Consider the following 16,867-nt stretch of genomic DNA (forward strand, 5'->3'; position numbering starts at 1 on the left):
TATGGTTGAAAAAGGAATAAGTGATAGTTAAAATTTAAAACCTTCATGGGAGGTAATTTGATATAATTTTCTTTTACTGATCTTTATTTTTGAAAGAAATTATATATAAAATTAAGAGGAGGCTACATATGTGGCTCATCATATATTTATATTGATTCAGTTCTTATTGTTGTCATTACTCTAAAATGTAAGATCATGATAGAAAAAATAAATAAATAAATAAAGAGTTCAATTAACTTAAACAGTAGATCTCTTCAGTTTTTTTTTTACACATTTCTAAAAGGTTAAGTAAGCCAAGCCAACAATGTATATAACTCTACTGACCACAATAATTGATTCGTCATAAGTAGGAACAGTATTAATTGAACATTAATTGATCTATAATAATAAAAAAAAAAATAAACTCTCAAATATTCATATCATATATTAATGGGTTCTGTAAAAACTTATCAACCTTATTTTTTATAAAATAAATAAATCATAAATTTATATATATATAAAAAAAAACAAATACAAAGCAAGATAAGAATCCATTAATGGGTGTGGCAACAAATAGACAAAACAAAAATTTCATATAATTCAAACCACTTATCTTAATTATTTTTGTAATTCTTTTACCATGCCAAGTAATATATATATATATCATTTTAATGTTGGATATCATGGAATTTACATTAGAGGTGCATCAAAACTGTTGATTCTCTTGGAGCTTAAAATAGTACCCAAAATTGAAAGAAATGTTGGCACAATTGTTCATTCAAATTAACTTGAATTCACTTTCATATATATATATATATCCAGAATGAAATTAAAATCATGAAGGTAATTCAAAATTTATATCCAACAACCAGAGACATACCACCAGTGTCATAATATGTACACCAAGAAGAGAATAAATATGATACAAACAGTACTATATTACTGCATTATATATGATCCTGAGTCACAATTTCTTGAAAGAAACAAAGTACTCTGCCCTTCTTTTTCTTTGCCAAATTGCATGTTGAAATATTCAAGAATTAAATATCATCTTGGAATCCAAACAAACATGTATATCTGACATAAAACCTTCCAAATTATATATCAACATGCATGAACTAATGCAACAAACTGAGGGTTTTCAGAGGCTTTGTTGCATGATACATTGGCAGTGAATAATGCATGTACTTGCAATTAGGACATGATGGTGAGGACTTGCAAAGCATGACAAGAAGATGGCAATTGGCACAAGCCACAGCCACCATATTAGCATTTGAACTCATGCTATCATTAAGCTTATTCCATGAATATTCCTCTTCTCTCTTCTTTGAGCTTGAGAAGCTACTTGAGATGTTTAGCTCCAAGTCTAGTTTTTGTTCCTTTGGCCTGCTCCAACTCTTTCTTAATGTTTTCCTATTCAAATAATACATCCTCCCTGACTGCATGCATATATGCAACATTAATTATTAATCCATGCAAACAGATCAAAACTTAATTAGTCTACAGAGTATATATATATATATATATATCATCTATCCATATATACATGATATATATATATATTATTATGTATAGTAACAGAAGAATTAAAGTAAAGGAATAAACTTACTTGAAGGTCAAGGCATTGCTCCCAATGAAGAGGCAAAGGATCAACAGGATCAAGCTCAATGTTTGCTTGAGAGATTGGAAGATGATGATCCCAAGTGAAGTACTTCCTCTTCTTGCAAGAATTGATCACTGGATTGTTTGAAGTATCAGAAAAGGTGGTTGATAAAGAGAGCTTTACATCCTCCATGGCCTTCAAACTATTTCTGTGGACATGGCAATGGAGAGAGACAGAGACAGAAAGACCTTAAATATGGACTAGACCATTGAACCTCTTTGAAGAAGGGCAGGTCAAGCATTAAAAGTTACAAGTGGAGAAGGTTTAGATTACACTGATAAGTATATATAACTAAGATCCTTGTGATCATCACCACCATTAATGTAATAGCATGTAGTATGAGAGATACAAAGAGAGAGAGAGAGAGAGAGAGACAGAGAGAGAGGGAGTTAATGCTAATAACATCACCATTAATGATATAACTAGACCATCCATGCAGTGAATGGGCAAGGCATTGAGGAAGGAGTAAATATGAGTGTTTGGATTTCATCACACATTTACACCAGTGCCAACTACAACCATTAATTAACTGAGGCACCTCCTTTTGGTTGTTGTTGGTCATGAACTCATTCAATGTTCTTTTTATCAATATCAATGGCAGCTTCCACACTAGAGTTCTCAATAATAACTCTTTATAAATATATATACGCATGGAGTACATCATATATATATATATATATATATACTCCATATAATGTATAGAGAAATGTATAAAATGGTCCCTTGAGAATTTTCATTGGAGGAAAAACTAGCTATTCAACTCAAACTGAATGTTCTCTAGCTACCACTGTTGGCATGGAATAAAGTGGTCCAATTAAGTACAAGTCCATGCATGCTTGGATGTATATGGTTAGAAAGAAGGTTTAGATTTAAGTTTTGGGATTTATGAAATATTCAGACTTTTAATTAATGGCCGCATGACTAGCAATGAAAAATTGAATACTGGCATTGAAATCATCAAAATGAACATTTAAAACTACACCAATCATCAGCAACAACTACAACCAAAAGTTAATGCCATATGGTTTAATGATCTTCACACAAATAGAAAAAGTAATTAAAAAGGTTACTTAAGATACAAAAAGGTAATGATATTAATAAGACCACCTGAATGTAAGGGATATATATGAGAAACATTATAACTTCACTTGCATTGCATGTCTGTTTGTGTTGCATTGAACTGTTGAGAAGATTGAGATATATAGGAGTATATATTTATATAGATATAGATATTTTTTTCACTGCGGAAACATATATACATGCAGTAGTTCTTCATTAAATGATTATAGTAATTGTTCTACAACTCAGTTAGTTGTATGTTGCAGGACAATTAGAGTGAAATTAATTCATTGTTCACATGTTGTTAAATTAAGGTGGAAAATGACAATTTGACTTTTGGATTAATAAGTAATTTTCTTTTTTATATTTAACAAACTTAGCTAGAGTTGATATATGTCTTAATCAAGCCAGATAAAGAACTAGCCAGCTCTGTCAAACTTCAATCATCATCTTAATTACTTTGGTCTAAAACTCATATTTTTGAGATTAAAAACAGTTGTCTAGCATTATAAATTAATATATGTGTATATATATATAATTAAACAGATCAAGAGATGGTCATAGTTGGGACTTTGGCATTAATTGTTGAAGGTTGAAAGGGCAACTTCCTCAATATCTTAATTAATTAAATGTAAGGCACTTGATTAGTCATTCATCATTCATTCAAATCATTGATTCAATCTGAGAAGGGGTGGATTTGGTGAAATATTTTTCCATAAGACTTATAATTACACAGTGTAATGAACAGACGGAAAAGTTGGTGAAAGTAATGATTCCGTGTGAATTAATTAGAGTTTAGAGAGTTGCAAACAATGCCGGCTTTGTGCATGGTATATATATATATATATATTTGACCATATTTATGAAATATGTGTTAATGATTAGTTAGGATGTTTATTGAAACTTTAATTTGTAACATGTGCACAAGGAAAAGAAAGTATAACAAGTTACGTATACAACTTGTTTATCTTACTTAATTATCAATTTTTATTTATCTATTTGTGTTTTTTTAATTTATTTTATTGATCATAAATATTATTTAAGGATAGATTTTTCTTTTCCTATTTGTTGTCAGTTTATTTAGTACATCATTTTATATGCAATTTTTATGTGCAATTCTAAACCTAATAAAGAAAAATGGTTGTGTACTTAATGGGTAATTATTAATATATCTTTGACAAGAATCATATTTGCTTATATGTTGTAACAAAATGCTTTTATTTACTTACATATATCTATAGTTGAAGATATATATTAATCATTTTATTTTATCATTTCTGTTTCTTAATATGAATGAAGTTAAAAAAAAATTTGTAACTTAAATGATAATTTAGTTCTTTTAATAAAAGTTAGTTTTTTTTAATAAAAGTGGATAAACCACAAATTTATTGAAAAGAAACAACAATCGAAGCAAATACAAAATGAGCAAACGATAGAAACAACAAAAGATCCATCACCAGAGGTGACAAACACCTAATAAGGTCCAAAGACCCGAGCAGAAATAAAGTAAAGAAAAAAAAGGAAGAGACACAACTAAGAGAAAAAGTCCGTCCAAAAGGCAACATAGATCTACTCAAACTGTCAAAAACGGATGCATAACCTTGAAGTAACTACTCCATGTTGTTGGTGTTGTCATTTGGCCTCGTGTTCAGGAAGACAAGCGAGCACTTCAATCTTTGAGTAGAATCTGCAGAAAATTTGATGTGGGTCCCTAACTCAGAAACAACTTTAGGAAGAAGCTGTAGATGAAAATTTTGTTTAAAAAAAGCCCAAATTCTTTTTGCAAAGTCACAATGAAGAAGAATATACTATGTATATTCTAATGTTTTGTGACATAAAACACAACTACCGATTGCGATTTGCGTGTTACAACCTTTTTTGGCTATGTTATCAAGTGTTAGAATTCTGTTTTCACTATCTAGCCAACAAAAAAGAGTAATTTGCTTGGACAATTCACTTTCCAAAATGAAGAATATAGAGACACTTTGGGTTCCTCCATCTATAATGAACTTATAGAAAGAGTGAACTGAGAAACCTCCATTTTTTTCTAGGTTCCAAGAGTGAACGCCCTCTTGATCACAGGAACGAGTATGGAATGGAGTTGAGGAAAGAAGCAGTCTTAAGAGGATTTGCTGTTTGAAAGAGCAAGTCTTACAAAGGAGCATCATGAGCAAGTTGCCTAATAGTAATCTAGGGGAAATTACAGTCATTAAAGAGGTTGGCCCAAATGTCTTTTGGAGCTCTACCTTCAACCCAGTTGTCAAACTATCGAAGTGTAGAGTCTCCATTTTTCACCTTTTTAGAAGTACAGAAATGAAAGGCAGGTAAGATTTTTCGAATACTAGCCCAAAAAAGAAGAAGATGACCAAGCTGAAGAGTGTAGTAAAGATCCTAAACACCCATTAGTTAGGTAGTTGGCTTGAATTATTTTGGACTAGCTACTTTTGCTACCTGAGAAGATTTTTCACCACCATTTACCTAAGAGGGCTTTGTTAAATTCAAAAAGGTTCAAGATTCCCCACCCTCCCATCTCTCGAGGTCTACACATTCTTTTCCAATCTACAAGTCTAATGCCATTTTGCTCCCAAATTTGGGCCTTTTCTAAAGAAAATCCCTTCGAATCTTATTTATCTCTTTGATCACCCAAACTAGAAGTTTGAAAACTGACATCCAATAGGATGAGACTGAGGAAAGTACATAATTCAGAAGGGTGAGGCGACCCCCAAGGGAAAGGTAGTTGCCCTTCAGGACATGAGTTTTAAAACGAACCATTAGAATTAATTTCATCCAGTCCTGTTTCCTTGGGAGCCTTCCGGAGATTGGAACCCCAAGATAAGTGAGTGGAAAACAGTCCCTTTCTGCAGTTGAGAATCGCTGCAGAATACATATTTAGCTAAAAGATTGGAACCCCAAGATAAATGAGTGGCAAACAATCCCTTTGGCAGTTGAGACTCGCTACAGAAGACGCATTTGGTTGAAAGCCATAAATAGTGTAGTAAAGACAACTCTTTGAGAAGTTGATTGTAAGACCCGAAGCACCTTCAAAAAGATAGAGAATCAGCTTGAAGATACGAAGGTCTTCCTATCCTCCTGCTGAGAAGATAATCGGATCATCTACATTTTGAAGATGACATTTTTGCATCCCCTTCAAATGTAACCCCCATTAGAACTGTGGAATGCAGTGCGTTGGAAAACATTGCACTCAGGCATCTGCCGCTAGGGCAAAGAGTAAGGGAGAGAGGGGGTCCCCTTGTCTTAATCCTCTCTTACATCTGATAAAACCATATTGTTCCCCTTAACAAGAACTCTAGCCTTGGCCGAGCTCAGAATATTCAAGATTCATAAGTTCCACCGAGGCTCGAAATGTGAAGCCACAAGAATGTCTAGAAGGAAACTCCAATCTAGAGAGTCGAAAGCCTTTGCAAAGTCTTGAAGGTTGAAAATTAATTCTTGAGCAGCAATAATATTATCAACTATACATCTACCTTTAATGAAAGTTGATTGAAAATCATCCACGAGTAAGTCTGCAACCTTGCTTAACATGTTGGCTAAAATCTTAGAAATGATTTTACAAGGATAATTTATCAGGCTGATAGGGTGACAATCATTAATAACTTCAAGTGAGTTTGTCTTTGCAATGAGAGCTATGTTAACCCAGTTTACTCATTCAAGGTTTGCTTTTCCCTCAAAGAAGTCATTGCAGAGCTTAACACAGTCATTTTGAATCAAGTTCCAGTGTTTTTGAAAGATGAAAATTGGAAAGCCATCAGGTTCTAGTTAGCTGATTTTTGGTCATAAGAGCTTATAAATAAAAAAACAATGACATGTGACAATATATATATATATATATATGTAAATAAAATTTTTATAAAGCTATACAAATAGTTTCTTAGTTTTACAGGGATATGCAAAACCAAAAATTAAAACCTAACTAAAATCAGGGCTCTTAAAATAAGCTTCAAATAAAGCTCATAAAATTCACTAACCATCACATCTCCACGCCCACTTTATATGGCAAACATCTCTTCCCTCTTTACATCCATAATTCATGATCTTCAAGATGCATACAATTTAGCAATAATATATAATACGGTCAAAATCAATATATATATATATATATATATCGATGACATATATATATTTTTTAATTTGATGCAAAGACATCTGAACAATCCAAATGGCAGGATTATTTGACTGAGAACTTCTAGTCTACATTTAACTTAAATAATTGGTTTGATAGCTTAATCACAACTTCCAAAACTTAATTTGGAACTAATGCACAACTATTATGAGTAAAACTTTTGGATAAACCACAATAACAAGCTACCCAAATTTATCTCTTCTTAATTAATTAATATCTCTCTGTCTTCCAAAAGGATAAATATAATGATATATATATACATACATTATATATAGCAATATTGCTTTCTAGATTAACTGGCAAGTGGCAATTATAAGTTCATGCTTTGTTTATAGTTTATTAAAGACAAGTGCCATGCTATTGAAAAAAATGTAGTATATATGACCTTTTAGACACTGACCATAAGTTAAAAAATCAAGGGTTAATTAATATATTTGCATGAAAGAAGAAATTACAAGAAGAAAATTTCATATAGTTTTGTTAAGCTTTGATTTTTTCATTGTCATAAAGAACATGCTTGTAGAGTTGGTAAACAGGCTAACTAGTGGTGGCCAAATTAATTGATAAATTTCTTTGTCTTCTATACTTGCCCATCTACTACCAACTGTGTTATTTAATATATTTCTCTATCCATATGCGTTTAATTAAAATATCATAGTTATATATATATATACTAAAAATACCTTTTCTTGCAAAGAGAAGAGAAATTGTTGTACAAGAGTACAATAGTGCAAGCACGTACATGACAAAGTAAAACTTGGCTAAGTCCAACTTGTGATTCCACAAAGTTGGTAGCTCGCGTTTATATATATATGCTGATTCACAGTGAGACTATAAATGATTAATTATAGATCATTAATTATGAAAGGTTATTAAACTTGATTTATGCATTTAGTTATCTGGAATTGGTCCTTGATTTTTCAAAAAGAAATTGAACAAATGGAAGCCAGAGAACTAACAGCTATATTTTTTATGGTCAAATTAAGAGTTTTTGATTTCTATGCATGATTGTGTGTAGATTTAGACTTTGTAGCTAATTCACAAGGACTTGTTCCATATGAATCCTTTCTCTTTTTGAAAACATTATTCTCACCTAATTTATACACATTAATATCTTCAATAGTAGCTTTTTTTTTCTGTAAATTTTATTGTTTTTTCATGAGCTTGTATGCTATGTATATATGCTCATTTTATTAATTAGTTGTGATAATAAAACACTAATCTTCTTTGATATATTTTTTGTATTTTTCCAAATGAAACTATCTTAATTAAGTGATAATATGTTTGTTCACATGAGCCTGCATATGACTTGTTCATGAAGTAACATAGAAATGATCAAGTGATAGTGATCATCAAAGACTAATCAGAGAGTAGAACAATAGAAAAAGACTTATATGACAGCTATGTTTCAACTAATTCCCCTTCTATAAAATCCATAGTTTCTATAAAGCCTTAAACTCATCCTAAACCCTCTTCACACCTTTCTTCATCTACTCTCCGGTAGAGTACTCCGGCGAGTGGCATTAGGCATGGAGTTGTACATTGGCGACTCCCACAGGAGTCGTCGTCTTTTGCCTACTCTTATAGTAGTTTTTGCTATGCTTGTGGCTTCAAACATAAATGTAGCTTCCGCATACGATGAACCTCCTTACGATTACAAGTCACCGCCGCCTCCTTCTCCGTCCCCTCCTCCCCCTTATTACTATAAGTCTCCACCACCGCCTTCGCCTTCACCTCCACCACCTTATTATTATAACTCACCACCTCCTCCTACTCCGTCACCACCACCACCTTATTACTATCAGTCTCCGCCACCTACTCATCCTACACCCATTGTGAAGGTGGTCGGATTAGTGTATTGCTACAAATGCTACAACTGGAAACAACCAATGGAATCCGATATCAAAAAATTCCTTAAAGGCAGGATTTGTTTTTATAGCCTCACATCCGTTCATTATGAGATAATATGTTTGGTTTGCATCTAATAATTAAACTACAAATGAAAGTAACTAAATGCAACATTTTTCAAATGTGTGCAGGCGCGATCGTGAAGGTTACATGCACAGCAGGAGACGATAAATACGAAGGCTACGGCGAGACAAAAAGCTTCGGCAAATACTCTGTGACAATCAAAGACTATCCATACTGGAAATACGGTGCTGAAGGATGCAAAGTTGAGCTCCATGCTGCACCAAAAGACTCTCTTTGCAACATCCCAACTGATTTAAATAAGGGCGCCAAGCTTGAAGTCAAATCCGAATCATATGAAGAGATTATTCTCAAGGCCAAAAGCCTTGCCTTTGCTCCTGAAAAACCTTATGATGAGTGTGAAAAACCAAAATCACCACCTTACTACTATAAGTCCCCACCACCTCCATCACCATCTCCTCCTCCACCTTACTATTACAACTCACCACCTCCACCATCACCATCACCTCCTCCTCCCTACTATTACAATTCACCACCTCCACCATCACCATCACCTCCTCCTCCTTACTATTACAAATCTCCTCCACCGCCATCACCGTCTCCTCCACCGCCTTATTACTATAACTCCCCTCCTCCTCCATCACCATCTCCACCACCTCCTTACTACTATAACTCTCCTCCACCACCATCACCATCTCCACCACCTCCTTATTATTATAAGTCTCCTCCACCACCATCACCATCTCCACCACCTCCTTATTATTATAAGTCTCCTCCACCACCATCACCATCTCCACCACCTCCTTATTATTATAAGTCTCCTCCACCACCATCACCATCTCCACCACCTCCTTACTACTATAACTCTCCTCCACCACCATCACCATCTCCACCACCTCCTTATTATTATAAGTCTCCTCCTCCTCCATCACCATCTCCACCACCTCCTTACTACTATAACTCCCCTCCACCACCATCACCTTCTCCACCTCCTCCTTATTACTATAACTCCCCTCCACCTCCATCACCATCTCCACCACCTCCTTATTATTATAATTCTCCTCCACCACCATCACCATCTCCCCCACCTCCTTATTACTATAAGTCTCCACCACCACCTTCACCATCCCCACCTCCTCCTTACACCTACTCCTCCCCACCACCTCCAATTCATTACTAAGAATAAGACCATCAAAGTCCTCTCCACTTCTTCCCAACATGCAGGACCTGTGTCATGCATGGAAGGTAGAGATTCAAAGTGCTTCTATAATAACCATTTCTCACTCTATTTTTCATTACTAGTTCTTTAATTAGCAAGCACAGAGCTTCATCATGGACCCTTCCAAATTCAATAAGAAATGGGAAGAAGTGGGAGTCACTTTGTAGCTTAATTAATTACAGTTGTTATGGTTTGTTTCCTTTTGTTGTATTATTGTATTTGTCATGCATGTTCACACGTATAAGTAATTTTGATGTCTAATAATGTCATGTGAGCTTCTTATTGTGCAATAAAATGAGTAATTTGGTCATTTTTATATACTTTTTTCTATTTTTTTATTCATATTAATTTAATTTGTTATCAGTACTCTTGGAGATTATTAATGATATAGATAATTAATTTGCTTATTCTAAAAAATTAAGTGTACGATATGATGTCTTTCTTTTGATAAAGTATAGATGAATCCAAAATTTTAATAAATATAATAACCAGGTTTAGTTCCAATTGTTAGGTCCGGCGGCTACCTTTTCACACGAATTAAAGAATTTTTTTTTTTTTTGGTCAAAAAATTAAAGAATGTTCTTGTTCAAATCAGATATACTATTTTTTTTCCTTCATATAATTTAATAAATTTTCAATACAATTTTATTGTAATTATAATTTAGATTATAACCCGAATGGTGAGGTAAGAACGGGTTGTCTGCCTAAATATTTGTAAGGAAATTAAATAGTTTTTTTTTTCTTTTGCTTTTATATATATTTTTTAAAAAATTGGATAAACTACATTCATTAAATAAAAAACACGAGCACACAAAGCACCAACAACGGGTGCCAAAAGTCAACTCACCAGGAGTGGGGAAAAGAGCACATGACACAACAAAACCACTAAAAAAAAGACAAGAGCCAACTAGAGGGACAGACTTCCCTAGGGCGAAAAACCTCGAAGCAACACTAGCCCTCACTCTGGGAAGGAACCAAATCAAACTGAGCTCTCTGCTCCAAGTCTCGTGATGAGAGAAAATCAAGGCTTCTCTTTAGCTTCCCACTTGACTCTTCCAGCTTTACTTTCTTCGACTCAGGAACTGCATTTATCCACATGAGCACCATATGAATAATTTTAACAATAATAAAAGTAGTCGAAGAACAAGCACAATAAAAAAATGCGCGCATTTCTTTCAACCCAAATATTCCACGTTACAGCTCGTAGAAGCAAATCCCAAAAAAAAGTAAGGGATTTCCTAATTTGTGTGTGCCAACTTCTCCACAGATCCCTCAAAGAATTGGGGTTACGATGAGCACCAAAAAGTTGGCCAAAATAACTCCAGATAAGAGAAGCCACCGTACATTAGGGTGAGGAGATGGTCAACAGATTCCACATTTGCGTGACACATCACACAAGTGATGTCCTGTAAAGCATTACACCTTCGAACAAAGCATGTTTTGTAATGTAAGAATTTTGTCCTCCTAAGCTAACAAGTTAAAAAGATTAATCTTTTTAAGACAATAGCCTTTTAGTATGAATGGGGTCCACCGATAACAGAGCCCACCATCATTCAAAAAATGATAAAAAGATTTGACAGTGAAAACCCTATTTGAAGAAAGGCTCCAACGTCTAACATCCTCATCAATGTTGTACGCTGGAGACAGAAAGTAACCATCAAATTGTGTTCCCTTGGAAAATCCCCTAGGGGTAAGTCAGTAACCCTATTGAGCAATTCCCTAACAGTGCCCTCCCCTCATAGAAGGGTGTCAAAGGACAAGCGCTATACTAATTACGGTAGCGTGCCAGTTATTGTGGCTTAACAATCCCTTGGAAATGAGGTGATTAAAGTCCAACCATGTGTTGTTTATATGTATTTTTTTAAAAAAATATTGCTTATATATTTTAATAAAAATAATAATTATTTATATACCCTATAAATTAGTCTGATTTGTTTATAAACATTTAATACAAAAAATATGACTTTTAAATTCTCTTCTCTTCATTTACTTTACAAAAATTAAAAATTAATTTATATGTTGATAAAATTCAGTAGTTAATTTTGTCAACCAAAAAAAAGTATAAATAAATAAAAACTTTCTACAAGGGTATAAAAGTAAAAATATTTTCCATGAATTTTTTTGTAATTATCAAGCAATTTTCTCATAAAAAAATTATATATTTAAAAATTAAAACCCTAGAAATTTGAAAACATAATTAAATAAAAAGCTCACATAAATTTTCACTATTATTTTATAAATAAGTAAAAATTATCTCATGGGCCTCTTGTTCCATTTCTCATTTAATTGTATGTATGTATGTATTTATGTATTTATATACGTGTACAATCTGGTGGCATTTCTGATGTTTTTGAGAAATTGAGGGGCAGTATGTAAAGTTTTCGAGGGAGCACAATAAAGCCCCAAAACCCGACTACTTCTTTCCGGGAAGAAAGTTCATCGTTTTGATCGTCGATTCTTGCCCTCTTCGAAATCTCTTCTCAATTTTCAAGGTATTTATTTTAATTTTTTTGTTTTTTTCATTGTTTATGCACTGGATTCATCCTCAATTCCATTGAATTCGAATGCTAGGGTTTTACACTCAAAATTATCACTTCTTCTTCTTCGATTTGATTGTGTTTTGGAATCTTAACCTTGATTGGATGAATTTTGTGTATTAGGTTAGATTTTTTCCATAAATTTAGGGTTTTGATTTGCAAGATAAGAAATTGAAGCTCACGGATGTGCGTGTTGTTGAAATCTGTGAGTTTTTGAGTAATAAATGTAATTTGAGAGCTTGAAAATTTCATATGTTGCACTTTCTTGTCAGGGAACAATTAGTTCTGTGTGATTTGGTATTTTGATTGGATGAATTCGTATTGAATATGATTTTCTTTTGCGTCTTATAATACTTCGTTAGTATGCTTATATTTATCTTCTAATTCTTGTATATAGATGGAAGGATCCACTTCTTCATTTGAATACAAGGGTTCAATTGCTGATGCAATCAATGCAGCACGAACAGAGAAGAAACTTTTTGTAGTTTGTATTTCAGGTGAGACATACCTACTAAGTTCATTTTTGAGAAACTATTTTATTTCTTCAAGTTTTGCTAAAATGTTTTATGTGTATTGTGATCTATGTGTTCTATTTATGTTTTTTCCTCTTGATGTATAAAAAGTACGTAACAACTGACCTTATATGTGACTTCCCACTCTCTTGGGTAATATAAGAAAAAGGAAACAAAGTAAGCTTTATTTACCCTTCTTATTTGAAGCACTATAGTGCTGCATGTGTTTATGCATTTGTGTATCCAATGCCATTGGCTCTGATGTAATGATGCATCATCATATGTTCTGTGGCTTATTTTCTAAGCATGAGCAATAAGTTTAGCCTTCAGATTTATAAAAATTATTGAATAGATTGATTTTCTACTGAAGGTTCATGATGATGGTAGTAAAACACATTTTTTTAAAGTCAAAGTTATAAATTATTAAACTTGCGGCCTTTATGTCTCACCTCTTTATATTAGTGTCGAGGGGAATTCTTGTCATCATTTTTATCCTTGCTATCTATTCTTGTTGTAGAAGCACAGGCAGTTACTCTGAGTTCAATGATCCTGGTGTTATGTTTTCAGGTGAAGATGAAAACTCAATCCTTCTTGAACAGTCAACTTGGGTGGATTCAAGTGTGAGTTTGCTCTCGGTAAATTTTTCATATTTGAGTCTTTAGTGGTGACAATGGTTATTTTTGTCTCTTTCGTGGTGGTTTGCATTTGATCAGGTGGTTGATTCAATCTCAAAATATTGCATTTTTTTGCGTCTTAAACAAGGAAGCTTGGAGGCATCGCAATTTTCTGCCATATGTATCCTTTCAATAGTTTACTTTTCCATAATTTTGAGAAACAAGGATTTATTCAAGCAATGTTTTTTTCCTCTTAAGAATTATATAACTCTATCTATTGATGGATGACAATGCAATGAAAGTTGATTGCTGTGTCCACAGTATAGTTTTGGGAAAGCATTAGTTGACACTTTTCAACTGTGTGGAGATAAGAAGATGACCATGTACTGTTCAGTTGTAAATCTATTGTCTGTTCAAGTTAGCTATTTGTTCACTGTTGAAACTCCTCTGTGAAATCTTTCCTGGTTATGCTTTGGATGGCATTTCACCTTAGTCTCTTACCATTTCTTGTGATGTGATGTCAAGCCTTTCAAATGGACAAGCCTTAGTAATTCTTCTTGTCCATGAGCTTTGGTGTGTTCCTTTTTTTTTTAAACTGTGAAAGCATATATTCATGTATTAATGACTTTCTCATGATATATGTATATGATCCATTGCTCTGCGTTTAGTCTTACATGGCCTTCCAGACCCACAGCAATCTTTCCCAAGTATAACTGCCATTGGGTGTAATGGTTTGGTTCTATGGAAGCATGGTAACTACGAGTTCTTATACTACTTTTTTTAAGTCAAGTACATATACATCAATTAATTATTTAGCCGTTTTCCTTCTGTTTGGACTTTTTCAGAAGGTTATGTGAATGCTGAAAATTTTCTTGAGAATATTGAGAAGGCTTGGGCAGCCTTTCATCTGCAGGTGAGTGCCATCTTTAACTCTGTACTTTGCTGTCATTTCATGGGTACATGTATAAATCTTGTGTTGGTATCTCTAATAGAACTATTTTTTAGGGAGCAACTGCAATGTTTGTGGCAGCAGCTCTTGCTTCAAAGCAACCTGAACCTGCAAATTTGACTTCTGCTAATGTTGTTCCATGTGAAGAAGGAAGTTCTTCAAACATGGGTGCTGCAACTGCATCAGCTGAAGCAGAAAAACCCTCTGTTGTTATAGAAGCTAGACCTTTAACTATCCCTGAAGCACCAGTAGATCAGAAAGTTGGTGAACAACATGCTGTATGACTCTATGATCTCTGCATCATTTGTTTACGAGTTGTTTGTTGTTTTATCTGCACTGACAATTGCTTATTGTCGTGCTTACATTTGCAGCTGCAAGATCATGAGCCCGTTGAAGGTTCCTCAATACCAAATGAAGTCCATGACCACAATATTAATAAGGGGACACAGTTTAGTTCTCCAACCTGCAGTGTTGCTGATAGTTTCACTACACCACAGGGCACTGCAAATGAAAATAATGCTACACACACAACAGAATCAGCTGAGGGGACTTCTAGTAACAGTCCAATAAATCCTCAAGAAACGTCATTGATGGATATTGATGAACCAGACAACAAAAATCAGATGAGCGTTAATGAGATGCCTGTCTCTAGTAATGCTATAAAGTCAAATGAGATTCATCTTAATATTCGCTTGCCTGATGGCTCCACTCTCCAGACAAAATTTTCCATCTCAGATACATTAAGTTTGGTAAAAAATTATGTGGATGAAAATCAATCTAGCACCATGGGTCCTTATGCTCTGGCTGTTCCTTATCCTCGGAAAGTTTTTGGTGAACAAGGTACAAACTTCCATACCCAATCTGGATCAGTTTTGTTCCATGAAATTCTGTTAGTCCTGCGCAGACTTGAACTTGGGTCATCTTAGAATTTTCAGATTTTTTTTTAACCTTATAACAGTTAATTTTATTTCCAGCAAAGGTTCACGTTTATTGGTTTTGCCGCATTATTCATATCATTTATCCTTTATGAGCTCAGTTGGTTTTTAGCCTGTTGTGTTTTTCACTCTCAGTGTTCCTTGTTACTTTTTTATAGACTGTTTAATCTAGGCATTTCACATAGATGGTTTGCTAAACTGATGCCTCCATATATTGCTTTTTAAATTCTGTGCAGATATGTTCAAATCGTTATCTGAATTGGAGTTCAGCAGCCGACAGGCATTAATTGCTGTGCCTCACCGTCGAAACATTCAACCTCGTGGAGGTCAATCAACAAATAATGTGGTTAGAGCGACAGATTCAAGTCAGTCTAGTGAAGGATATTTTGGATATGTGAAGAGGATATTATCTTATGCAAATCCATTTGCCTACTTTGGTGGCAATGCCAATTCATCAAGTTCTCAAGCAATCCCACCAAATGATGGATTATGGCAGTACAGTGAGTATCACTCAATTCAAAACATGCTCTAATTCAGTTACAATTTTGTATATCCCTTGTTTTCTTTAGATCCCATCGATTCACCATAATGTTGCATCATATTCAAGTCTGAGCCTTCTATATGTTTCATGATTATGCTATCACTTGAATAAAAACTTGCTAGGACTTCAACAATTAATTTTAATGTTAGCGGGTGACAATTTTTTTGTTTATCATTTTCTGAGTTAAATCAGAAGATATTAATTTCCGACGAATTTCTGTTAGGGAAGAATCTTGAAGCCTTGTTTGTATTACTGCAGGTCCAAATCCCTCTATGCAAAATCAATTGAATCGGCAAAGCCCACCAAGAGGTGATACGATCAGGAATCCGAGGAGTTCATCAAGGCCATTTGGCAGCAATATTCATACCCTCCAGCACGATGAAGATCAATTGCCGCCCGGTGACAGGAACACTTTCTGGAACGGGAATTCAACACAATTTGGAGGTAACAACAATGACAACAACCGGTAATAAGATAATCTAGGTCAACATGCTGGAGTTGTAAGCTTAGCTTCATTTGCAGAAGTCACATAATATGAGAACAGATTCGAATAAATAAAATCAAGAACGCTGGAAGTTACGCTGTTTCTTTTGTCACTAGTGACTGTAAATAGTTGCTTATATTTCTCTACTTATCCAGCTCAAGCTCTGTAAAGTAGTTTTCCTTTTATTATAAAAATATTTTAAAAAAAACCCCTACTCATCTCATCTGAATTTTATCACTTTCTTGTTATATGCATCCCTTGCATGATAAGTACAGTTCTCTCTCTGTGCTCAGGTTTTTTCTTTG

General features: G+C 34.0%; 3 protein-coding genes across 3 annotated transcripts; 2 read left to right on the top strand and 1 right to left on the bottom strand.

Annotated features, from left to right (window-relative positions):
* Nucleotides 1–899: 899 nt before the first annotated feature.
* Nucleotides 900–1,885, bottom strand: LOC120270693. Its single transcript, XM_039277766.1, has 2 exons — nucleotides 1,589–1,885; nucleotides 900–1,418 (listed from the first exon to the last, which is right to left on the bottom strand). Exons 1-2 carry the CDS (start codon nucleotides 1,772–1,774, stop codon nucleotides 1,098–1,100), a joined length of 507 nt encoding a protein of 168 aa, XP_039133700.1. The 5' UTR covers nucleotides 1,775–1,885; the 3' UTR covers nucleotides 900–1,097.
* Nucleotides 1,886–8,313: 6,428 nt separating this feature from the next.
* LOC120270037 (extensin-2-like) lies at nucleotides 8,314–10,300 on the top strand. Its single transcript, XM_039277041.1, has 2 exons — nucleotides 8,314–8,762; nucleotides 8,882–10,300. The coding sequence occupies exons 1-2, from the start codon at nucleotides 8,372–8,374 to the stop codon at nucleotides 9,949–9,951; spliced, it is 1,461 nt and encodes a 486-aa protein (XP_039132975.1). The 5' UTR covers nucleotides 8,314–8,371; the 3' UTR covers nucleotides 9,952–10,300.
* A 2,088-nt stretch (nucleotides 10,301–12,388) lies between these two features.
* LOC120270823 (plant UBX domain-containing protein 11) lies at nucleotides 12,389–16,661 on the top strand. Its single transcript, XM_039277888.1, has 10 exons — nucleotides 12,389–12,482; nucleotides 12,925–13,024; nucleotides 13,607–13,659; nucleotides 13,753–13,834; nucleotides 14,340–14,405; nucleotides 14,499–14,566; nucleotides 14,659–14,880; nucleotides 14,974–15,442; nucleotides 15,774–16,037; nucleotides 16,337–16,661. The coding sequence occupies exons 2-10, from the start codon at nucleotides 12,925–12,927 to the stop codon at nucleotides 16,546–16,548; spliced, it is 1,536 nt and encodes a 511-aa protein (XP_039133822.1). The 5' UTR covers nucleotides 12,389–12,482; the 3' UTR covers nucleotides 16,549–16,661.
* Nucleotides 16,662–16,867: the final 206 nt, after the last annotated feature.

Source organism: Dioscorea cayenensis, chromosome 10, assembly GCF_009730915.1.
Source record: "Dioscorea cayenensis subsp. rotundata cultivar TDr96_F1 chromosome 10, TDr96_F1_v2_PseudoChromosome.rev07_lg8_w22 25.fasta, whole genome shotgun sequence".
Lineage (NCBI taxonomy): Eukaryota > Viridiplantae > Streptophyta > Magnoliopsida > Dioscoreales > Dioscoreaceae > Dioscorea > Dioscorea cayenensis.